We start from the raw sequence: 25,987 nt of genomic DNA on the forward strand, positions 1-25,987 counted from the left end.
TTTTCCAGCAGGAAAGCCACCATTTACCACCGCAAATAGGTCTGATCCCGCTCCCAGGAGCAGCTTTCAGCTATGCCATGGACCCGTGGTGTTTCCACAACACGGTGTGCTGTCTCCCGATAAGCTGCAAGTACCCAAATGCCATGTCCTGCAGAGCTGTTGGTGTCTGTCCTGGAAAATACCTTCACCCCCTCAACTAGCTATTTAGCACATATGCAAAGACAGGTGTGTGAGGTCCTCGAGGGATGCCAGGTAGCCCAGTGCTGGGACTGCAGCGGTTTTTGTTGTGCAGCTCTTCATGGGCCTCCTCTTCTGGTTTTCTGTCCCTTCAGCATCACTTTTGTCCTCCTCTTGCTTCCCCATTGAAGTTTTAGATTTTACCTGTACCCACAGAAAGGGGTCCTGAGCTTAAGTGATGTATTTAGAGCTGGCTTGAGCCATGTTCCCTTGTGTTACTCAAGCCCAAGCTCAGACAACTCCTGTGAGCAGGCAAGAGGCATGTCCACAGCCGAAGTTCCTGTTGAACCCTATGGGACAAGATGTCCCAGCTCGGGGGTGGCAGTCAGGTAAAGTCACTACCAGAAGAACTGGAGGTTTCATGAAGTGATTGAAGGCAGCTACACTAATAACCACCTGGACAGGCAACCTGTCCACCACGTTCAACTTTTCCAAAGAAATACTTGAGGAGCTTTAAGCCCAGCTTACACCTGAATCCCTGCATTGGCCACTGGAGGCAGAAGATGCTCCAGAAGGAAATCACTGCATGTCCCAGGTGTTGGGCAACCAACTGGAGAGTTTGAGAGAGATCTTGTGCTACCACTTAGTGCTTCTGGGTCAGTCTATGTGCCATCCTGGTTGTGGGGCTGTACCTGAGCACGACCATCATGTCTGTGATTTCAGCCCTTCACCCAATGGCGCGACCTGCTGCTGCCTGGAGCAGGCATGTGAGCATTTTGACCAGGAAAGGTGGGGAAGAAAATCCACGTGGTGCTGCCTGGATCACCCTGCAGTGTGTCCTTGCCAAAGCCTGAGCAGCTTTTCGCTGACATCTCTGTGCAGAAACGTTATCTCCTGCTATCAGGATCCTCCCGCATCCATGTAAAAAGGACTTTGGCCATTCTTTATTAAATAAACAACATTATCTAAGAGGCCTCATAATTGCTCTCCCCTCCTCACACCCAGGATCCCAGGTCTTGGGTCTGTACAAGCAACATGCCCGTGTTGAGACGGTGGTTGTTTCAATTTTCTGCTCAGGGACTGGCCATGGTTTAGCAAATAGGCTTGAATCAAGGTTTCCATCCTCTAAGTGACGAGGTCTGTGACATGCCTGGCCTCACTGGAGAACTGCTCATGGCTACAGGGTATCTGCCGTGGCTTCCCAGGAAAAAAAGATTTGCCCCCCAGAAAAACGCAGGGTTGATGCAGCCGGTTTCAGTGGCTGCAGAAATCCAGCCAGAGTTTCTGCTTTTGTAGATGGCGGCACAAAATGTTCCAGTGTAAGAAAAGCCTAGGCAATGCAGTGCTTTTTTTTTTTTTTTTTTTTAAAAGGAAATGTCAGTCTCTTCATTACCCATCCACCCTTTTGATACTCCCCAGCAGAGGCAAACAAAAATTCAGCTACATGACACAGCAGATCTGTTCTCTTCCCAGCTCTGTGTATGCAGCGAGTTATACCAGCTGGTGGGTCTCTTCTGGACTCCTTTTTTAATGAGCTTCATTAACAGCAAGGCAGCAGAATTGGTGTCAATCTCCAGGAGGTCCTTTTGAAGACATTCAAGAACCCCACACCTCATCCAGTGGACAAAGGTGTACGAGGCAGCTGCATTTTGCAAGCACAAAGCAGCAGTTGTTTCACCCCAAACATGCGGCTGGACTTGCTGGTAGAAAATTAAGTTTTAATTATAATGCAAATGATCATGTGTTTTGGCTTTGGGCCATTCATGCTGAGATGTCTCCAGTCTGTCAACCGAAACTCAGTTGGGCATGGAAAAATGGGATGGTTGGGTTGCTGTCCCAGTGACGATGAGCCACATCAGAAAAGCAAAGATCCTTTAAAGAAGGATTTTGTTCTCCTGCCTCAGTGAAGGCAGTCATTCCTTTAACCTTCACTGCTTAAAGCATTGCTTTTATTTACTATTTTTAACAGATGAAGTTTTTTCTGCTTATTTGGCTTAGGTAGGACATGACAAACACTGCCCTATTCCTGTTGGGGACAAATTGCCTCCCGTTGCAATTGCATTCTGCATTTCTGGCTGGCCCCTGGAAACCTCGCACATCTCTGCGGGTTAGCCAAAAATGGTTGTTGCGGGGAGCATTGCAGCTTTGGATGAATGTCTACCGCGTGCCGAATTCAGGTGAAGTCACTCTGAGCCTCCATTTGGAAGGAGCTCAGACAAGAGCAAGTATTAAAGCTAGAACAAACAGCACTGTGAGACCATGTGAAGGACTGTGAAAACGAGAGGGGAGGAAGAGAAAAACATCCAGACTTTAGGCTATTTCCCTTGAGTGGAGTGGGCAACAGTGAAGCACTGCTGATGGAGCATTACATCCTTCCCCTCCACAGTTTGTGGGAAAGCTGATGCTATGATAAATTCAGGGTCAAAATGAGGACTGAGAGAAAAGGAAGAAAAGCAAAGGGACAGAACAGATGAATAAGTACTCTGTTTATTTAGTCTCTTCTGTGACCTGCTTAAATTTGAGTTTTCCGTGAGAAGAGTACCTGGAAGGCCAAGGGCAGGTGGGAAGTCCTCTGTGTCACGCGTTTACCTTCCCTCTGTGTCTCTTTTTTCCCCATTGCCTTTCCTGCACATTAACGTTGGAAGACCAGGATGGAGGGATTCAGTTTCAGAAGGTTCATGGAGAAGATCATGGTCTCCTATGCATTTATAAGGGAAGAGTTTGGTTTTATATGGTCCCAGCTTTGATGGCTTGCACAAAGCGAGCTCTGAGAGACCAGGAAATGCTGGTTTTGTGCAGGCTGGTTTTAAAGTGAAATGTAGATGCTGGAGGAAAGGGTCAGTTCTCTGAAATGATCTGGTCTTGCTCTGGAGGGGTAAGAAACTAAAAATTGAGGAGCAGAAAGGGAAGCAAATGCTTCATTGGTTTACATTTTAAAACAAATTTTATTAATTTTTTTTTTCCTAAAGAATCATATATAGAGGTGGTTTGCATCATCATTCTTAATGATTTGGAAGCACAACCTTCACTACATAAGGAAATATACATTTGCAAATCTATGCTTGCTGGGTTTTCTTCTCTCAGCTTTGCCTTATTGCTTCAGTGGATCCATTAATCATGAGTGGTTTTAAAAGTTTTTCTTTCCAAATGTATGAAATGTCTTTAAGAAAGGAAAAACAGCATCATTTTATCCTCTGAGATCTCTTTTTACCTACAAAGTTGTTCCAAACCCATGTTGTTTAATCCACTGAGTGAGAGGATCCACAGTCTCCTGAATGCTCCTTGTCAAATATTTTCAAGTAATTAAAACCTGGTACCTTGTCTCATATGAGAAATCAAGAGCATCTGTCAGGAGAAGTTTCCATCAGTCCGTTGGGTGGTGGCATCAAACCAAGTAGGTTTGCAAGGGCTTTGCTGGCTTGTCTCAAAGTGCTCTGCAGCATTTGTGCTATGTTGAGAATGAAAATTCCGTGCTATTTGCAGTTACTGGATGTGTCTGGGAAGGGTACAAATTGGTATCATGTGATAGCAGTGATGGGTAGAAGCCATTTTTTCAGTACGATAAATATTATAAATATCACTTTCTTTAGTCTCATTTAGCACAAAATGAGAAGGGGAAGAAGTTGGAGGATTCTTGGTCTTGGGAAAGAGGATGATCTGTGGGAAACCTTTCATCTTGTGACAAGGTAACTTGACATGTTACCACATGATACCAGCCTGGACTGATGTGTAAGGCCAGGCTGCCCAGGCATTGCCGGACAAGGGCCTCACAAAGGAAATAATTTTCCTGGGTCTGCATGCATTTGACATGTATGCCCGCTTTCAAATCCCATGTTTTCTGTCACCCCCAACACAAAGCATAATTTCAGGGATGTCCTGACCCCTCCAACCATGACTACTGTTGCTTCCCTCGTTTTCTTCCAGCCTGGATGTGCAGAGTTGCTGATCTCGACCATCAGTGGTTAATGAACAGGTTCATGAGCATCCTGCCCCTGACAGGACAGCTTTTGCATGGGGGTTTTATTTTTTGGGCTAGATGCTCCAGTGTGGCTGCTCTGGGGTAAGCATTGTGCCTCCAGTGGGACCACAGTCCTTCCTCATGGTGGTTGTGCTGGTGACCTGTCTGATGTGGTGGACATGAGGTGCAGAAAACAGCAGGGAGAGTTTCTTCTGAGAAGTGCTGGAAACATTTCCAGGGCTTCCCTTTTGAGCCAATTTGTCGTTGTTTCTCACTACTGACAGTGGCTCTGAGGCGCTCCAGGGTACCTGTTGCACTGCCATGTGATGACCGATATGTGCTCAATAAACACTTTCCTGGCCACCGTCTTGGTAATCCACCTTCTCTGGAGGCACTAAGTTGCATTTCCACAGGCAGGAAGTTCAGAGGGATTTAGCAAGCCCTTAGCACTTCAGCTGAGGTCTTTGCAGCCCAGAAAGTCCCTTTTCTGTACCAAAAAGCTTGCTGCTTCTGCAGTCCTGAGCCAGGGTGGGTGGATATGGTCTTGCCATGTAGGGGAAATGGGGAGCTATGTGTCCCCATAACCTCATTGAGCAGTCTTTTTAAAAGGAAAGCATTTAAGGTATTCCCCAACATGTGTTTTGAGCTGCTATCAAACTTCCTTTTCCTCCTCCACCCCCAGCAATAGCTGGGTTGTCCTTCCTGTAGTTACAGAGCCACAGTGAGGTCTTTTCCTCAGTTCATTGCTTTTCATGGGGTGAGACTGGCAGGACACACCATCATTATACCAACTCCTTAGAACTCAATTTCTAAAACTCCTTAGAACTCAATTTTCAAGTTTTCATAATGATCTAGCAAATATACTACCTTCAAGAAGAGCTCTTGCTCTTCCTGCCAATGCACAACCTACTCCTGGCTCATCTGTGTTCCAGGACCTTTCCCCTGACAGCAGTGATTGACTGCTCATGGTTTTGTCAAAGGAGGCTCTTCAGTTACCTCCAAGACCAGTGTACAATTTGGGACAACCTTGCGACCAAAGCAGGGTATTCCCAACAGCACAGAGGTGGCCAGGGATGTCTGTCAGCCCACATGGCAAAGCAGGTTGTTTCTCCACCGATGGTAGGAGCAAGTGCATTCCTTTGGTATTGCAGCGAGGAGATAACATATCAGTAAATCTTGCTTCTCCCCACCAGCCAGGCCAAAAATCACTGAGTCAAAAGGTGATTGAACTTTGACTGAACATGACCTTGAAGTGATGACTCAGACTGCATGTGCTCAGTGCTAGCTGGAATATTAACCCTTGGATTAGGGTGCACGAAAGAAACGGTGATGAAAGAGGAAAACTGAACCTCCTGAGATGTTTGCCTGTTGGAAGCTGAGTGGGAGGGAAAATGTCGGAGGTGGTCCCAGCCTTAAATTCCCATCAAAACACATGGGTGCTGGGGGAAGCAAAAGGGTATTGCTCATGGGGTCTTTCATTCCCCCTGCCAGCAAGGGCAAGCAGCAGCTCTCTGAGGGATGTGATGGATCCCATCATGTTTGGGAAGAGCAAACTGTCAAAAGCCTTCAGATAAAGCATGCTTTAGCAGCTGGTGAATTTATGCATGTTGCAACCTATCTGGGACTCAAAAGGAAAACAGATGGAAAAAGCTGGTTTTTAAAAAATACATTTTTTAGCAAATAAAAATACATTAATAAAATGTATTTTACACTTAAAATACAAACCTGTATTCAAGTTCTTCTAGTAGAGTTTGGAAATCCTGGGGACTGATCTTCCATGGGGATTAAGAGTTACGGCCAGATGGGAAGCAGCAGCCATCCCACAGGCTGGTCAAGCTGTGATGAAGCAAAGAGGAGGGAAAAAGTCCTGTTCCCAAATTCATCATGCACCAGAGCTGATCAGTGCAATCCTGGAAAGGTTATTTTAGAGAGGTAGGCACTGTTCGTAACTTAAAATAAATGCACTGGGAAGAAAAACTATCATCTCCTTGTGCGGTAAAATTTATTGATTGGTTTCTTCTTATCTTGCACAGTGCTTGACTCACAGGGCTATAACAGCAATAATTTTCAAGCTGAACTTTTCAGCTGGGAGGCGTTCCTCTAGACGCTGGGACACGCAAGGGTTCTCAGGTAAGTTTGCATGAGATTTCACTAGGATTTCATAGGACTAATGTTTGCTTCTTTTAGTATTACTTCAGCAGTTTAATCAGTTGGAAGAAGAAAACTAATTGCATATCGTGCAGATGTGTTTAAGGCTGGTGCTGTGGTGTCAATTATCTGGACAGTTTGCAGTGTCATGCAGCTGGCTGCCAATGCCACGCTTGGAGAATAAAAAGGGGAGGAAGGAAACCCATAATATTAGATTTCTTGCCACTAGGAGATTTGCTAGGTGAAATTCAGCAATGATCGTGACTGCTGTAGCTTACCGTGGCAAAAGAAGCTGATAAGAAACGTCACCTATAGCAAGTCTGGGTGACCACTTGGCTCTCTGGTGATGTTGTTTCTTGTTGCAACCTTTCCAAGACCATAAATACTTGTTTCAGCGGTTATTTTTTGCAGGTTCATTGTTTCCAGGGCATATCACCTCTGGGGAAGAGCCCGCAGGCATGAGCTTTACCAAGCCCTATGCCAGACCCACCATAAGGCAAATGGTACCTCCAGGAAAATTAGAGGCTCTGCCTCACTCTTCCCTTTCTAATTGTGCGTCCATCCTTTCCGATCTCCACTCCTGCAGCAGTCGGGCCCCAGCTGGGCCAATGCCACAGCTGCAGCAGGCTGCTTGGAGCTGTGTCCGGGTGAGTCAGAGGCATCCCCAAGGACTGAGACCCGCCACTGCTCTAAACAAGGAACCAGTCTTTTGGGGCAGATACATGGTTTGTTCACAGGCAGAGAAATGGGATCTGCAGTAAGTTTGGTCTACTAACACATCTAAGGACACTTGGAAATGTCCAAAGCTATTTTAATGGCTGATTTCTACCTTGTATGGATGCTTAGCAGAAGGGCAAAAGGCACATCTTTGCTACAAGTGCCACTTCCCACCGGGCAAGACTGAAGCCCTTGATGCGAGTCTCAGGTGTCAGAGCAGGACAAATCAGAAGTCACCAGAGCTTTTATCAGAGGGGGAAATAGCATATTTTCCCATAGCCATATTTTGAATAATTTTTCTTGTTAATCTTTAACCCAAAATAAACCTCTGACCAAGGAGGAAGAACAGTATTCAAAAAGCCAAACCAAAGAGTTCTGCGTATGATGAAGAAAGCCAGCATCTATACATGGGGACTTATCTTGGAAAGCTGTCACAACCACTACTTTTTCTAGCCAGGAGAGAACTGCACTTGGACATGCCATGGGGTGTGCTTTTCTCGCACTGAGTTTCCTAAATTGACCTTTATTATGGCGACAGTATTGTTTTCTGATGTGCTCTGAGTGCGTGAGCAGCTGAAAAGCTATGAGGCTTCAGGCCACAGCATCTCCCTCAGCCACTCAGTGAACATAGGATCTGGTGGAAGATTATGGGGTTTATTTAAAAGATTTCTTCAAAAGAGCGAGCAAAGTGTCCAGGGAAATGTGAGATCAGTAATTCGGCAGCTCACCCTGTCTTATTGGGCCTTGTGACGGGGAGTGATTGCTGCTCACAGGAGATAGATAGATTTTTGCTGTCTTAAGGAGATTAAAAAATAAATCTCCACTTCCCATCCTTATCGCTGCTGCTGCCTGCTCTGACACTGGGGCAGGGGAAACAAACCATCACCAGCATCTTTGAGGGTGCAGTGTGTTGCTCTGGGTGGGACGTGCCCGACATCGGGGCTGTCCCATCTGCCTTCCCCACAGACTCCTTTCTGCTTTCACAGTGCCCCCACCATGTGCGGGAAGAGGTCCAAGTGCTCCTTCTCCCGCCTGGAGGTGATCCTCATCGTTTGCCTGGTGTTGATGATAGTGGTGACCGTGGTGCTCCTCGTCCTCCACTTTGCCACCAAAGAGAGCAAGGGTAAGTTGAACTATTATTTCACTCCTGCCATCGCACCCTGCTCGAGTGTGTGTCCAGTGCAGTAATTTAAATTAAAGCAATACAGGTAGAGGGCCACTGGGCCACTGCTGAGCCTTCATAATCTTCTCTGCACATGGTCCTTTCGCACAGCCGTGGCACGGTGCTGTTGCTGGCCTCTGCGATAGGAGCGTGGTGGTCAAACCCAACACAAGCATCTCTCAGGGCATGGATGCACAGCCTCAGGTCCGGTGGGTGAGGCTAGCTGCAGGGATCCAAAAAACCTTCCTTCTGTCTCTCTACCTGGTGGAGGGGGTCCTGAGAGCCCCTCGCTCCTGGCACCGCACCAAGGGGCTTCACAGCTGTTGCAATCCTGTAACAGCCCATTTACGCCTCCAGCCCCATCACCAGGCATGGGGCAGGTGGGTGTTGGGAGCTGCCCAAAGTTAATGCTCAATTCACTTCTAATGTACCCCATGCTTGTCCTCTGGAGAGAGAAAATCTCATGGGGGAAAGAAAACATTTTGAAGCTTTGGGTGTTTCCATATGACAGGAGCCCTTTCCCAGAGCCAGGGGTCTCCCCTGCCCTGGACGGGGCACCACCCAACATGTCAGCAATGGGACCTTCCAATTTCTAGATTTTGATCTTGAATTGGATGTAGTTCACTCTTTCTTCATGTTTTTTAGGTTGTAACATGTAAGAGTTTTGCACAAGCAATTCTTCTCTGTGTTGTAGCTCTTGGAGGAGGAGGTGGAGGAATGGTAGTTTTAATGGGTAGCCCTGTTCACTCATGCCATTTTAAAAGAGAGAAATGCCCTGTGGTCAGTCTGTGGCCAGTGTGAGTGTTTCACTTCTCCTCTGTTTTAAGCGACAGCCTAGGAAAGGCCAGACTGGGAAGACCAAGCGTCCCCTTATCCTGATGCCTTGCCTCGAGCAGCAGTGGCTGGCTGGGAAGACTGTGAGAACAGATTAAGCACACAGAAATATTTTCCCACAGTGTTATCTCAGCCTCCAATGATTTGTTGCTCTGGGATTTCCTGAGACGCAGACAATTTTTTTTTTTTTTTTTTAATTTGATAGCCCTCAATAGCTTTTCTTCCATGAGTTTGTCCAGGCGCTTCATTCATCCTGTAGAAGGATGGCTTCATGATGGCTGGGATGAGACATGACCTCCTTCAGGAGTCCTTTTCCTCACTGATTGCCTGGAGGTCATTGCCCAGAGCCACTATTCCCTTCTTTGAGCTTCTGCTGGCTCTGCTGTGATTTTTTTGAGACCAGGGCACCAGCACTGGACACAGGATGCATTGGAGGCACCAGGGCAATATATGGATGTGCCCCTCTTTCTTCTCTAGTCCTTTCCTGGTAGCTCCTGACATGCCATCCCCTTTTTTGTCATTGTTGCTGAGCTGATTTTTTTTGCATGAAAACAGCTCTTACACCCTCAGATCTATTTCCTGCATGGTAGAGGTGGCCTTGGAGAGCTTAATCGATGAAGCTAGGCTTGTTTCCCCCTCACTGTGAATCACGACACATTTGACACAGTCCAGTGACCCCATCTTGTGAGCTCCCTCTGCAGTTCTTCATGCCTGGTCAACCCTTTACCACCCCAAATGCCTTAACAGCCTCAGCACACTGACCACATTGACAGCCCATTGGAAACCCAAGCAGACAGTACCAGCTGGATCCCCTTGTCCATGGGCCTGATGAGTCCTCTGGGGATCTTAAGCAGGTTTCATGCATGCAATCTCTTTAAAAAGGTTGGATTGCCTCTTCTGTCCCTGATTCTGCTTGCTCATGTGTCCACTAATCTATTATTTTTTCTTATTATAGATCCCAGTGAAGTAACAGCAAACTACTTACTGGGCATGGGTCGAGCTGACTGCACGGGACCTGTGGCAGAAGTTCCTCTGGTAAGTTGGGGAAACTGAACACAGGGTTGGTGAAATACTGATTTTCATAATCTATGAGTATTTTTTGCAGGAATTCTGGTTTAGAGGCTCTGCCTTGCCAAATGGTTGCTGTCTTCAAATGTTAGGTGAAATTTCTTTGAGGCATTGAGCAACCTGGTCTAGTGGAAGGTGTCCCTGCCCATGGCAGGGGGCATTGGAACTAGATGATCTTTAAGGTCCCTTCCAACCCAAACCATTCTGTGATCCAATGATTCTTGCAATCACAGGGCAAGATAGTTGCAACTCTGAGTTTTCATATATTGAAAGAGCCCTCTGACCTTCTGGCAAACCTACTTAGAAAAATATACATAAATGAGCACCTCGCTCAATATTTTGGCTACGTGGGCTTGATGGAGCTCTTCCCTTCCAGATGGGATATGCCAACCCGGAGCAGGTGGGCAGCGGGCTTCTCATGCGCCTCTACAGTCGAGCCTTCATCGTGGCAGACCTTGATGACTCCAGGCGAGTAGTGTTTGTCAGCGCTGACATAGGAATGGTGTCTCAGAGACTGAGGCTGGAGGTGCGTGGCTGGAAATGAATGAGTCGCACAGTTTGGGCTGTCGCTCGTATTAGCATTAAGGATGTAGTTATTCCTAAATAATATCAAGCACAGCAGCACATTGGTCATTTGCTTTGGGATCTCCTTGCAGCACAATCTTGGAGAGACATCATGTCTCTGCTGAAGAAGAGCTTTCAATTCCTCAGCAAATGAGGATGGACTTTGACCATGCTTTTCTTAGTGGAAAAATTATCACGAATACATTCAAATCACAAATACATTATTATGGTGCCTGTGTAATGTTGGGTCTCCAGCACCACAGAGGAGGGAGGGAGATGCCAGAGAACTGGGGACACCTTGGATGATCTGGGTTTCACTGCATGTTGGCCATAAAGGTCTTCACTTAACAGATTTTTATTATTTTAAGGCTCTTGCCAAGTCAACAGCTGTAACCTACTTGTTGTGACCCCAGTATGGGAGTATCAGGCAGAAAGAGAAGAGTGAGGAGGAAGATGAATGGTTGGGTTTTTTTGTAAGAGCTGATACATATCTCCTAGCCTTTGGGTGTGAAAATGGTTTTTTTAGGACCACCTCCTTCCTCTTAGGTGCTCAAGAAACTGAAGAGCAAATACGGCGAGCTGTACCGACAGGACAACGTCATCCTCAGCGGCACCCACACGCACTCAGGGCCTGGTGGCTACTTCCAGTACACCCTCTTCTGGATCACTAGCAAAGGGCTAATCAGACCATCCCTCAACGCTATCGTGAATGGCATCGTAAAGGTTGGTGTCGTCCAGTCTGTTGACACGAGGGCCCATAAACACAGAAAAGGTGGAGGGAGATATGTTTGTGACTAACGGAGCTCTTGCTGTGATGTTTGCGGTATCACCTCCGAATGTCGCGGTCTTCAAACACACTTGGAGGTGGATTTATGCTTAGCGGTGAAATGAGATCAAAACCCAGAAGCCTTGAAGTTTTTAGAAAGCGACAGTTATGGGTGGTTTTAAAATACTATAATAATTTTCTAGAATTTTAGACTACTTTTACTTAAGAAAAAAAGAAAAAGCCCCCAGATTCCCAAGAAAGGGTGGGGAACAGGCAAGGAGGGAAAGAAAGAGTTTTTCCAGATAATCTCACATATACCTTACATGCATGGACTAATATTCCCTGTCTTCCTGCTTTTCAGAGCATTGATATAGCGCATCAGAACATGAAGAGAGGAAGGCTTTTTATAAACAGAGGCACTGTAGAAAACAGCCAGATCAACCGAAGCCCTTTCTCCTATCTTGAGAATCCAGCATCCGAACGAAGCAGGTAAAAGCCCCTCAAGTGGGAGAGAAACAGAGCCCTGCAGAGGACCCTTCAGTTGGGACCATGACCCAACCATCTGGCAGCTGGTGCTTCTGGTCATTCGTGGGATAGTTGAAAATGTAGAGCCAAGACCATGGCAGAATGACACTGTTGTCTACCTGGGTGCTTGGGTGTGTGCATCCCCAAAAATTAGCTGCAAGAGTGGGCTTGAAAGTTGTGGTTGCCCCCTCCAACCATGTGAGGCATTGGTCAAGGATATGAACTTATGCTTTGTTTAAAAAAAAAGAGAGAGAGAAAAAAAGTCTTTAGTAGACATTAGCATTTGAGTCAGCATTAAAGTGCCATCCTTGGTGCATGAATTTGTACTCGGAGAGAGCTCTTCTCTCCACCCCCTGGAGAAGCAGCATCTGAGGTCAGCAACAACCCTAACTCTTACCTTACCTTCACAGCTATTTTCAGATGCTCTTCTAAGGTCTCACTGTGCTCTGGTAATATCTGTAATAACCTCTTCATTTTCTTGCTCAACCTAGTGGAGATTTAACGTGTCTGAGCAACACAAAGTGTGACCACAGCTCTGGTCCTAATGGGGTTTCCCCACTTCATTTTCATCCAGGTATTCATCCAACACGGATAAAGAAATGGTGATGCTCAAGATGGTAGATGAGAATGGACAGGAGCTAGGCCTTATCAGGTAGCAACCACTGAAGTAACATGTTTTTCTCCAAATCCTAATAAACCACAGTTCTGTAGCAGTTCTGTCTTTCTGCACAAGCTCTCCTTCCCAACACTGACCCTTGACCATAGAGCATTGCTCCCAGCTAGTCACCCGAGGGTCTCTGAGAGAAGAATAAGTGAGAATCCATGAGTGCATAAACCAGGTCAGTGTCCCTCACCTACTCTGGGAGATACAGCAGCACCTGGCCCACCTACAGCTGGGCACATCTGGCATGACTCAAAGGTACCTGGGGAAGAGGACTGTAGCTGGTCCTCCCTTGTAGGGGTGCAGAAAAATCCCCTCTGGGGCTCTCGCTGTGCCCCTCCAAGCAGATTCCGACCCTGGCATCTCCAGGACCCTTTGGGCTCCTTTTCTCTTGGTTATTTCTTTAAGACCCCATGTTTCATGGGAAGCATGCCATTTCTGCAGGCAGCATGCACGACGCCCATCCTACCAACAGATCTGTAGGGCAGCGTTTGGCCGCACAAAGTTCAGAGCTCAAGGCCAGGCAAACAAAGTAACATGCAGTAACAAAGCCATAATAGCGTTTTCCTCATTTGGAAGTCACAAGCAAGAGTCTGACTGTGTTAAGAGGAAGAGTAGTGTTTTCTTTTTTGTAAGAGTGAAAGTGTTCCTTTTTTTCCTTTTTTACATTGTTGACATCATTTCTTTGAAGTAAGAAAATAAAAATCCCTCCAAAATATAATTCTCTGAACTTAGAAAAGAGTCATTTCAGGTCTCATATAGCTTTTGGTGGCCCTGATAATTACGGTGCCAAATTCTTGTGGCCTCAAGACCTGGACCATCATAGCCATGAGCCCTCCTGGTCAGGAAGGGAAAGGATGGTACTAACTCTGCCCTCGTTAATCCATCCCTAGGTACCAACAGTTTGTGTTTGTATTCTCCCAAAGAAAATTCCCATAAGTCAATTGCAAATATATAGATTGAACAAGTCAATTGCCAATATATAGATTGAACAATGCATTTCCTATGTGTGTCTTCTGACACCTCTTCAGCTGGTTTGCTGTGCACCCAGTCAGCATGAACAACACAAACCACCTTGTGAACAGCGACAACGTGGGCTATGCGTCTTACTTGTTCGAACAGGAGAAGAACAAGGGGATGCTTCCTGGAGAGGTGAGAGTGTTTTCAGACTACTGAAAATAATGGGGAAAAAAGTGTTGCAACAGGGAGGGGGCGGTTGGTGCTTTCTATGGGCCAAAGCAGGTTCTTTCAAAGAGTGAAATAAGACAGCAGGTTAAACACAGAAAAAGAAGGACAAAGATGAACGCTTTGATTTATTTACTTTCTTCCTCTAGAGAAGAGAAATTGCAAGGTGTACTCTTGACTTTCCAAACTAGTAATCAGTGGCATTTATTTAGACTTTAGGAATAGACCAAATTTATTTTGATTCGACTATTGGAAATACTAGAAAGACATGTGTGGGATACGTGATCCAAAGGGATCAAGATATTGCATCTGCAGTGTGGCATCGAGTCTGTGGTCAGCCCCACTTCTTTCTTATGGCTTCCAGCCAGTTCTGCCTTCTGATTTTCATTTATCCAGAAGATTTGCCATCCTCGGAGTGCAAACACAGCTCCTTTAAAAAGCATCATTCCCCCTGAAATGTAAATATGGACACGAACCCATCTCACAGACACTTTGAGTCATGAGCCATTTAAGAGGGTGTCCTGTGTGTATCTCCAGCATGTACCTTGAAACAGTTGCCCAATTCCTATTCTAACACTCTGGGCAGAGGAGCACGTGCAGTTCATACCAAAGATGGAAACTAAAGGAAGTCTACCTAATTCCTGCTTGCAAATGTTTCTTTTTATAGTGGATTATCTAAAAGCTTTTAACAAGACTCAATTCTCGTGCACAGTTATGGGTGCAAGTCAGTGCAAGTTGACATGCACACAAAGCTAAGAAGTGTTTGCAGGATTCAACATTTAGCTGTATGGTCTGCTGGGCACATTGTGTCTAGCAGTCTAACAAGAAAATGGCTTAAGAGTTGATAATATATCAAACTATCTGGTGTTGACACATCCTATCTCTTAAAGAGCAGGGAAAAAAAAGAAAGTATCTCTGAGAGCTGAATTCAGCTCACACTCAGTGTGTAACCAGCCTTGCTTCTAATGAGTACTGTTTGATGTTAACTCCTGCAGTCAAATCCAATAGCTCTCACCCTGTAAATCAGTCATGGCGAAAGCCTGGCAGAAAAAAAATCCTGTGCAAGGTGCTACAATGATCCATTAACATCAGATCAGTAACAAGAGAAACTGGGGACATGGGGGAAAAGCTGCTGCTGAGACGGACGAGGTAGATGAAGAAACCCTGTCTGGATACCAAAGCGATGTGAAGGTCCCCCTGAAATGGCAGTTGCATCCTGTGTGTCCTATTCTCCCTTGCTCTTTCTGTCCCTAACCCTTGGGACACTCCTAAATCCCCATTCCAGTCCTCCCAGTCACTTCAGAAATGTTTACCAGCATCACATTCTCATCAACTGGCTGTAATGTCAGCCTTGACTGCAGGGAAAGCTGCAGGTGATGTTTGCAATCACTGCCAGGCACTAAAATCCATCTGACCACGTCTGGTTTTGGCAGGGCTCTTTTGTTGCCGCCTTTGCATCCTCCAACTTGGGAGATGTGTCGCCCAACACCAAAGGCCCGTTCTGCGTAAACACGGGGGAGTCATGCAATAACCCACATAGCACCTGTCCCATGGGAGGGGTAAGTATGTCTTACCTGATCTACGTTAACTTCTGATAAGGAGAAAACTTGGAGTGGAGCAGCAAATACAGGGCCATGTGGTGGACCATTGTGCATGAAGAGGATGTAAAAAAAAAATAATAAAAAAAAATCACCTCTTTATGGACTATTCTGGATACCTTTTTCAGGAACTTACTGTGTCTTGTCCTTATACACTGTTTTCTGGTCATTCAGCCCAAACTTAAATTTATCTTGCTGCAAAGGTTAGTGTAGTAACCCGGTGCCCAAATTTGAGATGGCTAGCAAGAAGCAATTAGTTCCCACAGCATGACAATCACTTGTGAACTTATCCACTTTGCAGTGCCACATGTTCTCCATATTAACTGATCACTAGCATTTAAACAAATTTCTTAACAGGCAAAGATGTGCATGGCCATGGGTCCTGGTAATGACATGTTTGACAGTACAAGAATTATAGGGCAAAATATCTACTTGAAAGCAAGGGTAAGTGATATTTTGCTTTACGAATGCGCGTGAATGCTGTTATTACAGGAATGCATGTTCAATTAAGCAACTTTCTTGCACCTGTTTTTGTGAATGTTCGTAGATTTAAATTACTCTAAAGTCCATAGTTATATGCTTAAGGAAAAGTTTCAAGCATACACTTTTATTTAAATACATCATTGTGGGTGTTACAATTTGAAAATGTTGGTTTGGGCTTTTAATCTCAATATTCCTTATTGGTATATAATGTGGATGTTGCCTCTTATAATCTTCCCCTCCCTCTCATGCACGTATCATGATGGGAAAAATCACTGGTGTTGAAGACTCCTAGAAGTGCTCAGAGGCACCATCACGTACCACTTGTTGGCCAACTTTAGCATCACACTCCCAAACTAACGCAAATGTGAGTTAAAATGTGCCAGTTTAAACATCCACGAAAGAAACTCATCTTGCCTTGCTTGACTTTGCATTTACTCAGCCGGTATCCTCCACCCCATAGGCTCCCTTACGTTGCCTGTGTCATTGGGCTCAAAAATCACCGGAATTTACCAGTTCCCTTTCTGCAGCTTCGTGTAATGTGAGAGTAGTCAGTAAGAGGACATTTTTTGGCACCGTTTCAGGGAGAGCAGCTTGTAGGAACTGGGACAGGTCCAGCAGAGGAATAAGAGCAGGCTTGATGGTGGCGGTTTCCTTTCAATCACCATTTCAGATGCTTGCCCTGAAGTCATTCCACGCTGATCATAACTTGCAAGTGAAAGATTGTCACAGTCAGGGAGGCCCGGTGTGTGTATCAAATGGCGAGGGAAAACATTGCTGTCATTTTTAACACTGCAGACTCTTGGCCTTCAAAGGCAGTGTCCTCTATTCCTTCCTGCAGTTACAGGAATGTTACTAAACCTGTATTACTTCTGGCAATACTTTCTGTGTACCAACTCGAGGCATGTGTGCCAGAAAGCCATTCACTGAAGAGCTGAATGGCTTAGCTGTCAGCTGTATAGTAAATGCATTGTAAAGTCCATGTGATTTGAAGCAATGAATGCAACAAAGTGCATCTTTCTCATAGAAAACATTTCTTCTGGTTGGTCTAAGTTGTGAGAAGTGCCAAAAGGCTGCAACTAGGAGAAAGAAGTTGCCATCCTCATGGAACAGGTGCATATTTCAGCTGTAAAAAGAAAGGCACACACAAAACTGCTGACCACAGAGCGTCCTCCCTATGTTACTTGACACAGGGAGAACTTGCAGGACTTGGGGCATGCAGGATGTAGAGATGGGGTGATAGAAACAAAGGAGCTTGGGAAATACACTCTTGCTTTAACACCTGGAAGAGGCTACTGGAAGGTGTCAACAGAATGAAGAAATAGTTCATATAGCTGAATCTCAGAAGAGCTGGGTTCCTGATTTCTTCTTCCTCAAGGATTTCCACCTTGTGTATCCCTTAGGACCTGTATGAACAAGCTTACCAGGAGGTCACAGGACCCCTCAGCTCAGCTCACCAGTGGGTGAACATGAGTGATGTCTCGGTGAAGCTCAATGCCACGCACACGGTAAGAGCAGGAACTCCTGGGATACAGGCATAAGGAAGGAAGAAATGTTATATTCTCACATCAGGAGTTGGCACGCTGAGGGGAACTGGTTTTAAAATATCTCTTTTTCATTTTTTTCCCCCTTCTGATTAAGGTTAAAACATGTAAACCAGCCTTAGGACACAGCTTTGCTGCAGGGACTATTGATGGAGTGGGGGCTTTCAACTTCACACAAGGTAATTTAGGGAGCAGATGTCAATATGGCTTCGTACAAATGGGGAGGACATGGGGCATCCCCCAAATAGATTCAAACCCCCAGAGACATTTAAGAACATCAACAGCTCGTTGAACCACAGTCTCCAAAGGGATGTTTTTTAGGAAGGTGTGATCTTACAGCCCCCTCGCAAGTTTGTCTGTGTTCGTCAGAAATCTTCTGGAGAAGGATATGACCATGATCTGAAGGAAGGAGAGTGCTGGATGGGGACTGGGGAGAAGAAAGTGCTGGTTTTGGGGCAATCTTTCTCATTTGTTCTCATTATCCAAAGGCTGCCAAGATGGAGCTCAGCTGGGTTAAAGCTAGGCTTTTTAAACCACCCAGAAAAGGGAGGTAGTCAGAATCCACTGAGAAATGTCCTATCCCACGTAAGCAGGGAGGGGGTAATAAATGAGTTTTCTGTCCAATAGCTGCTGGGGCAGCTGAAGGAACAGCATTTAAAAGATGTTTCCCCTTCAAGGCTCAGTAGAAGGGAACCCATTTTGGGATGAAATCCGGGACCAGCTGCTGGGAGAGCCCTCCAATGAAACAAAAGCCTGCCACAAACCCAAGCCAATACTCTTTAGCACCGGAGAGGTAAGGATGCAGTGGTGTGTGCCCTGGGAAGTGCAGAGATTGCTGATCTGGGCTAGGTTTTGGTAGGGTGCTATAGATGATGTATGTGCCAGCCCATATGGTGAAGAACAGTGCAGCAGAGAGAGCTGCAAGGGCTTTGAAGGCATGAAAATAGAAAACAAGAAAAAGTGTTGACATTAGTTTGTATCAGAATGAGAGAGGTGGAAGTTTTCCTCTTGCAGAACATCTTTTCCTTATATCCCAGGAGAAGGGACCAGATCTGTTGCACTCATTAGGGTCAAAAAGCCCATTGAAGATCCACCCTGGCCTAATTCTCTGCCTGTGAAACAGCCCTGAGCAGGATACACAGGGAAAATGCATGAGGTCAGGGAAAGTTAACAGTGCGTGGAGCTCAGGGTTGCCTCCTGGCAATCTCTGGCTTCAGGACATCCTCTGCTGGTGCTCAGATCTTAATAGCTCTGGGTGGATTTTTCTTCCATCCTACCATTGGTTTCCTACCTTAATCCATGAGAGGACCTTTCCTTCTGTCATGTGACAGACTAGTCCATGCAAAATGAAGTAACTCATCATGGTGCCTTTTGGAAGCTCTGGGGACTGTATCAACATACCCAGCTTCTCAGTGTTGTCTTCAGAGGTTTCTACCGGGCTTTGACTTCCTCTGGAAACATTCTGTTGACTTCTCTGCTTTTTTGTCATGTTTATGCAAGCGTCTGATAATTCTGTGAGCTGTAACATTGGCTGATGCCAGACTTACTTATCTACAGGTAGAGTCACACCAGGCTCAGGCTGGAGGTACCCTGGGGTGGAGTTCTCCTGCACGACCCCGGTCCCAGCAGGACCAACACTGCAGCTACAGCAGGTTGCTCAGGGCCATGTCCAGAAGACGTGGGGCAGTCAGCAAGGCTGGAGATCCCCCGCTGCTGGTCCCCATCCCAGGGACACCCCACTTACACAGGGAAGGGTTATTTTTTTAGGGCCAGCCTCTTCAGAACTGCTGCCCCGTTGGTCCCAGCCTGTCCTCATTCTCGGGGCTACTCTATCCTGGGCAGGACTTGGTGTTTGTTCTTACTGAACTCTCCCAGAATCCTAGTTAAAACTTTAAAAGAAAATTGATGTCCCATTTTCCACCTGTTGTTCCCTTGGCATTAAGGTAAAGGCACTGTAGTGGAGTGGGATCATGTCTAGGGTCCTTTAGAGCACTTAGAGGATGCCATCTGGATGAGGCAATTCATTGTTATTCCTTTCATGAGTCTCTTTAAAAGCTTTCCTAGCATTGCTTTGTGTTCAATCAGCTTCTCACCTCATCTTTTATAAAAAGAGGTCCCAGCAGGCCTCCTGCTTCTGATGTGCTTCACAAGGTTTTGTCATTCATGTTTTGCCCCCAGTAAATTGCTCCTCAAAATTCTTTTTGGCTTGCTGGAGTGGGATTTTGCATTTCATTTGCTGGAGCCATGCCACCCTTGAGCTCTTGTTGTTCTTAATTTCCTTTTAACAGGCTTCTTCATAGATAATTTTTTTTTTTTTTTAAGATGAAATGCTGCTGTAGCATGTGTTTTGGCTGCTGCAATGGTGCTGCATCTGAGTATGGTGTGGTCCCTGCTAAGGGGCAGTTTGAAGCCAGGGTTCCCTGAACATCACCCTCTGGGTTACTTAGAAACTCTCCCTCTGCATCACAACTGACAGTGCATTTGCTCAGCTAATGAAGACATAACTCATTTCCTTCCCATCACCATTGGGCGCTCTGATTTCACTCATTCACTTTTGCTCTCCTGGACAGATGATCAACCTTATTGATCCTAACTCTATCCTCCCATGCAGGTGAGAGGTTTCTAGGTGCTACCCTGACCTTATTTACCCACATTGCTTTAAGCTACCCCTCTGGCAACACCTTTTTTTTGCCGTACCCATAGTATTCACATGTACCTTATCTGTCTGTTATGGTCAGACAACTTGCTGTACATGTGGAGAAACTACATTGTCATGTGCCTGTCTACAAAGTAAACTTACTTGTCTGATTTATGACGGTAGGAAGGAAAACACTTTAGCTATCTCTTTTTGCTACTACCCTACAACAGTTATATCCACTTTTTTTCACCTCAGATGACTCGACCTCACCCATGGCACCCTGACATCGTGGATGTTCAGATTGCTGCCATTGGATCACTGGCAATCATTGCTGTTCCTGGAGAGTTCACGTATGTGTTTCTTTGGTCTTATTCTATGTATTGCAGCCAGCAGCATTTCATTCAAACCACCTGCAATACTTCTGCCTGCAGGTAGAAAGGGTGTAAGGCTAAAAAATGTTCCAAATATATGATAGCTGTGCAGGCACTACACATATATGTCCACTGCATGTACTTTCTTGTATACTGTCTCCTCTGGTTACCTGGCGTTTCCCATTTTCTTCTCTGTTCTGTAAGCTAGCCATGGGAATGAATGAGATGCAAACAAGCTTCCTAAATAATTTTAACTGTTCATTGCAAAATGCAGTTTCAATGAAACGAAAGGAACTTGTTAACTTTGATTTTTTTTCACACCACAAACCCCGTAATGATGAATTACACTGACTGTTGATGGTACAATGGTGAAAACCTGAATAGGATAATGATTTATTTCTAGCACCTTTTTCCTACCCCACCCTACCCTGGCGTCCCTCCAACCTCACCCTGGCTGTGATGACGCACATGAAATGTTTTGAGGTGTTTTGGTTGAGCTCATCACAGAGAAGCCTTAAGAGATGCTGAGCAGCGCTGCAAATGCTATGTGAATTTCTGGTGGTGTGCTGCATGTCCAACTAGGGATTCTTGCTTTAGCTCCCTGAATTTCTGGAGACTGACGTTGTTCCCTTAATGCCCCTAGGACCATGTCTGGACGCAGGCTACGGGAAGCTGTTAAAAGAGTAAGTTACTGAGGAAGTTTCTTCAGAGCGCAGCACATGTGGAACTTCATGTTTCTTGACCCTTCTGTTTTTTCCCTTGTCTCCTCCCACCTGGGTCCATGGGTCTCATGTCTTACAGATGTTTCCTTCTCGCAATTGTTTCAAACACATTTTGCATGTGCTTACTGACATGCAGGAGAAATGAATATCCTCCCCAAAAGAAGCAAACCAGTCGAGTTCCAATTCATTAAGCCAACACAAGCTAATTCAACTGGGATCCAGGCATAACTGATGCTAGCAAGGAGTCTCTGGGGTGGAGGGGTTTAGCTCCTTAATCCCTACCAGGATTTTGCAACATGAGAACAACTGGAAAAAAGATGGCAAATGTCTTTTTTCCATTTTCCTGATTGATCTTCTTCTCAGCTGCAGCCTGAATGCTATCTTAATCTCAGACACCATCTCCACAACTCACTGAGCCTATCTCACATAGTTGTATCACCAATTTTTTTAGGAGTATACAGACATCAGCTTCAAAACAAACCCCTAAATTTATTGAATTTACCAGAGTATGAGGTAATTTCTCCTATTTTTCTTTGGGAAGTGAATATGAGATATTAACAAAGACAAATTACACTTGTAGGGTTGCATTCCCTGAACATTCAGCCCCCTCCCCACCATAAATTTGTATTCTGTCTGGGTAAAAAAAATCCAAACACCCCCCCCCAAACCACCACCACCACCACCACCACCACCACCACAACAACAACAACAAATTTGTTCATTAAGCAGTTGTTACAAGATAAGTGATTTATTTCCTTTCTTAGGAATTTGATTCTCATGGTACACCAAGAATGGATGTCATAATTGCAGGTCTGTGCAATGTCTACACCCACTACATTACCACCTATGAAGAATACCAGGTAAATGTTAAAATTGCGGATTGAACATGTTTAACTGAGTTTAGTTATGGCTCTATGGGATGATAATTCATGTGAAATTATGTATGTTTAGAGTACCTCTCCTTTGCCATAAAAAGCAGAAGAATCTGTGGCAGAAATCAGGAGACCTCCTTGTTTATTCTGGCCTAAAGGACATGGTCCAAGGGCCACTGTGGTTTCCTGACCATAGCTAGAGAGTACGTGTGGATGCTTTAATGTGAAATGGGCAGACATACTGAAAGAAGATCCTGTGAGTTCAGGTCTGGTTTAGTAATCTCCTGATGACTTGGATGAATTAGAAATTATCTTCATAAAGTGGCAAAATTGCCAGAAGAAAGATTTGGAGCTGTAGGGTTGTAAGGTGAACATGAATTGCAGTGCCATGTTACTGTGGAAAAGACTGCAATATAGCTTGCCAGTTTTAAGGGTCCCCACAAGGCATGGTAGATACTGTGCTTTGAGGAAGATTTGGACTGTTGGATGGACTCCTTGGATTTAGAAACCCTAAACTGAGAGAGAGGGTTGGAAGAACTGGGGTTGTCCAACCCAAAAAGTTGGAGAAGAGACGACCTACATCATAAGCCTTTAAAAGAGTAAAAGAGCTGTGATAAGTGGAAAAGTGACAACCGGTCCTCCCTGTTTGTGATGGCTCAGAGAATGAAGAGTAACCTGAAATTGCAGCAGGAATACTTAGGCAAGTTGTTGGGCTGTCTCCTTAGCAGTAAGGGAGTAAATAAACCCCCTGCAGATATAGTGCTGATCTTGCCTTGGCACAGTAAGGTGAGCTGCAGAAACTGCTCAAGAGTCCTTCAAACCCTCCTTTTCCAAATTTGTCCTTTGCTAGGTTCAACGATATGAGGCTGCATCGACTATTTATGGGCCACACACCCTTTCTGCTTACATTCAACTGTACAGAGGACTCGCAAGGGCTATTGCTACGGTAATCAAAATTTTCTATATGCCACACGCTGCCAGAGACATTTAAATCCTGTAAAGCCTGGTTATGGCTGTATTTGTTCCTCAGTGAAGTTGCGTGATTGCTACCCTCTCTTTTCTCATAAGAAACTGCTTTGAGGAATTCTCATGTGGTATGAAAATAATTCCTGTAATGATGTCTTGTACCACTTGAGAAATTCTGGGGGTTTTTCAGTTCAAAGTTTAGGAAATAGATACCCCCAACCATTCAGCATGGCCTGAAGTTGCTGCTTTTCTACCAAGAGGAAGAAAAAACTGTTACATTTCTGCTGTACAGGGCAATGTTTGTTACCATTGTATCTGTGGACCATGTGAATGTGCAGGACCGGTGGGCGGGCACTGCCTCCTGAAATTGTGGGGTATTCTAGCGGGTGGATTTGGGGGACCTCAGCAACAGGGCAGCGGGTGTCCTGTGGGGATTGCTCCTGCATGCAGAACACAGATGAAGGTCCTCTTGTTTGTTTTTATACTCACTTTATTGCCCTTGTTCTTGAAATCTGTCTAAGCAATGGACTTGGATAAAGAGCCACAGCAGTGATATGAGTCATCAGGGAAATACTGGTTATCTATATGTATGTATAATGAGTACATCTTCCCTCTCCCAGAATACAGTTCAGGATTTGCCACGTGGACCAGAGCCCCCATTTTTAAATATAGGTAACATGACCTTGCTGCCTCCTCTCACCGCCGATCGCATGCCGGCGAATAAGACTTTTGGGGATGTGCTACAAGAAGTGAGACAGCAGTATCGAGCGGTGAGAGCTTCAAGGATTTGCTAAAACCTGTTTAGGAAATCATCTTTAAGTTCTTACCCTTCATCCAAAAAAGTCTGTGTTTTCTAAAGAAAGGGTTGTGGTTGCTCTTAGTGGGCATGGTTGAAAAGGCAGAGACAGAGCGTTTTCATGCCAATGTCATTGTATTGAATGTGATTAAAATGGGTGAATGAAGGGGAAAATAAAGCCCTTTATTGAACATGAAGAAGATTTCCCCTTCTGCTTCAACATAAAATAACAGTTGATTATTAAATAGGCAAATATTGTACAGTGATTTCTTTACAAGCAGAAATCAGGTCAACTTTGATGCTTCTAGTATGGAATTTAAATGAAATAAAAATGTCAGAAGGGGTTCAGTTTTCAATGCTCAAAATTTAGATAAGGTGTTCAGAGCAAGGATTTTTGTCTCATTGCTGTCTCCAGCAGTAAGGTAGAAAGAAGGCAGGGAGACATTCTTAAAAATCTCACCCATTTCCCTCCCTCTTTAACACATAAATCTTATGTACTATGGTGGAGTTTATCCAGCAAGCAGGACAAGTAGAATGGCAAGGCACAGAATACCAGTTCACAGTCTAAATTGTCCATTGCTATTGCACCAAGTGAAATTATAAATGATTTAAAACAAAAACAAAAAAAACCCCAAAACCCCAACCAAACCACTAAAAAACCTATATGGCATCTTCAAAGGATGTTCATAATGTGCAATATGCTGCTCAATCTTTAATATAAATCTCAATTTCTCCCACAGACAGAAGTTGTTGAAGTAACTTTTGTAGGTGCGAACCCCAGGAACTCTGCAGAGAATGTGGTAAATATGACACAACAACACTGCAATTGGGGATGTTCAGAATTAGTGAATATTTAGTTACTGCCTCTGCCTGATGCATTTTAATCTGTGATGTTCAGGTTTCAGAAGAAGTAAGATTGTGTGCCTCCAGTGCTTTTTTCCTTTGCTGGGAGTTCAGAAGAAGATAGTTTCTCCCTTCAGCATGTGCTTTGGGAATTCACACCACCAGAATGCTTTTGGCCAAAGTCCTTAATTTGGTCAGATACGGACCATTCATGATCTCTTCAAACTATTGAAATCAAAGGCACCCATGTCATGCATTAGTCCAGACACTCTTTCTTGGTTGGTATCCAGCACCATCCGGAGATAGAAATCAGGGTCTCTAGTCTCTATCTTATCAGCCCAGTGCATTATTTTAATAAAACAAAAAAAAATTAGAGAAGTACTTAATTCATCCCATCACTCATCTTGCATAGACATTGATAGCAAATACCTCACCTGTCCATTCTCTTTTTAATGATCAAGTTCTTTACTCATTCTCTGCATCATTTATTAGCTTAAATTTGTGCTTTGGCAGTGAAATACAAGCATTTTTGCTAGTAATTACCGCATTTCCCAGTAAAGCAAACAGAATCATAGTCCCTTCTCCAGTTTAAAGTGACACAGAAAAGTAGGGGCATGACTGTCCCTTAAACGTCTGGCTAACTCTGTTATTGTTATTCCAGACTGAACACAACTTCCTGACGGTGGAGAGACACACCAACACTTCAGACAGCTGGCACGTGGTATGGAACGATGCCTCCTGGGACACCAGGTAGGTGCCCTGACCAGATTTCACTGTTCCACAGCCTCCATGGAGTAATTTGAGTTTAACCTGAAGGGCTTCATTTCAGAGCTCCCAACCATAGATTGGTCTTGCCCATGCAGATGATGCTCTCTGGGGATGGATCCATCCATATTTGGGTGGTTATCTTGTCAAGACCGCAACAATCGGTCTTCCCCTTGGGTCTAGCTTCTGCAATGAAGGCTTATAAGTTTGGGAAAGGTAGAAGGAAGAGCAAGAATTACAGAAGGTTCGTGGTCCAACTTTTTCAGAGCCTACATCCATCCATCTGCCATACTGTGCTGATGAATAGGATACCAAATAGGAAATATGAGAGGTTCACCTCAGTGGGGTTTTCATAGGGAAAAACTGGCCAGCTTTGCTGTGCATCATAAAGTAGAAACAGTCAACAATTTAAAAAAAGTTTGCAAGAAAGCAAAGTTAAGGTTAGAAATGTCAGTCCTGAGGAAAAATATCCACTAAGCAGCAAACCTGCTGTCACCTTTCAGAGCTACACCAGAAGTCAGCACACGGAATACGAATACTAAAGGCATCTTTTGTCAAACCATTCGATTTCAAGTTACTCCCCTGTTTGAATAAAAGCAGACATTTTCCCACCTGCATCTGGAACCT

At 44.8% G+C, this 25,987-nt stretch overlaps 1 protein-coding gene across 4 annotated transcripts in view; it reads left to right on the top strand.

The window, feature by feature from the left end:
* LOC115348229 (putative neutral ceramidase C) overlaps positions 1-25,987 on the top strand; it is a 33,955-nt gene that overhangs the window by 4,559 nt on the left and 3,409 nt on the right. For all 4 annotated transcript variants that reach the window (XM_030030621.2, XM_041127134.1, XM_041127135.1 and 1 more), the window contains 21 exons: positions 5,872-6,067; positions 6,169-6,265; positions 7,987-8,123; positions 9,952-10,031; positions 10,441-10,590; positions 11,175-11,351; positions 11,756-11,883; positions 12,494-12,571; positions 13,612-13,732; positions 15,199-15,324; positions 15,721-15,807; positions 17,247-17,351; positions 17,485-17,566; positions 18,065-18,180; positions 20,281-20,375; positions 21,040-21,079; positions 21,883-21,978; positions 22,841-22,936; positions 23,577-23,726; positions 24,493-24,552; positions 25,257-25,345. In XM_030030621.2, the coding sequence (XP_029886481.1) occupies positions 7,997-8,123; positions 9,952-10,031; positions 10,441-10,590; positions 11,175-11,351; positions 11,756-11,883; positions 12,494-12,571; positions 13,612-13,732; positions 15,199-15,324; positions 15,721-15,807; positions 17,247-17,351; positions 17,485-17,566; positions 18,065-18,180; positions 20,281-20,375; positions 21,040-21,079; positions 21,883-21,978; positions 22,841-22,936; positions 23,577-23,726; positions 24,493-24,552; positions 25,257-25,345 (2,003 nt within the window). In that variant the 5' untranslated portion in view covers positions 5,872-6,067; positions 6,169-6,265; positions 7,987-7,996. The remainder of the gene's footprint in view (positions 1-5,871; positions 6,068-6,168; positions 6,266-7,986; positions 8,124-9,951; positions 10,032-10,440; positions 10,591-11,174; positions 11,352-11,755; positions 11,884-12,493; positions 12,572-13,611; positions 13,733-15,198; positions 15,325-15,720; positions 15,808-17,246; positions 17,352-17,484; positions 17,567-18,064; positions 18,181-20,280; positions 20,376-21,039; positions 21,080-21,882; positions 21,979-22,840; positions 22,937-23,576; positions 23,727-24,492; positions 24,553-25,256; positions 25,346-25,987) is intronic.

The sequence above is a fragment of the Aquila chrysaetos genome, chromosome 11, assembly GCF_900496995.4.
Source record: "Aquila chrysaetos chrysaetos chromosome 11, bAquChr1.4, whole genome shotgun sequence".
NCBI lineage: Eukaryota > Metazoa > Chordata > Aves > Accipitriformes > Accipitridae > Aquila > Aquila chrysaetos.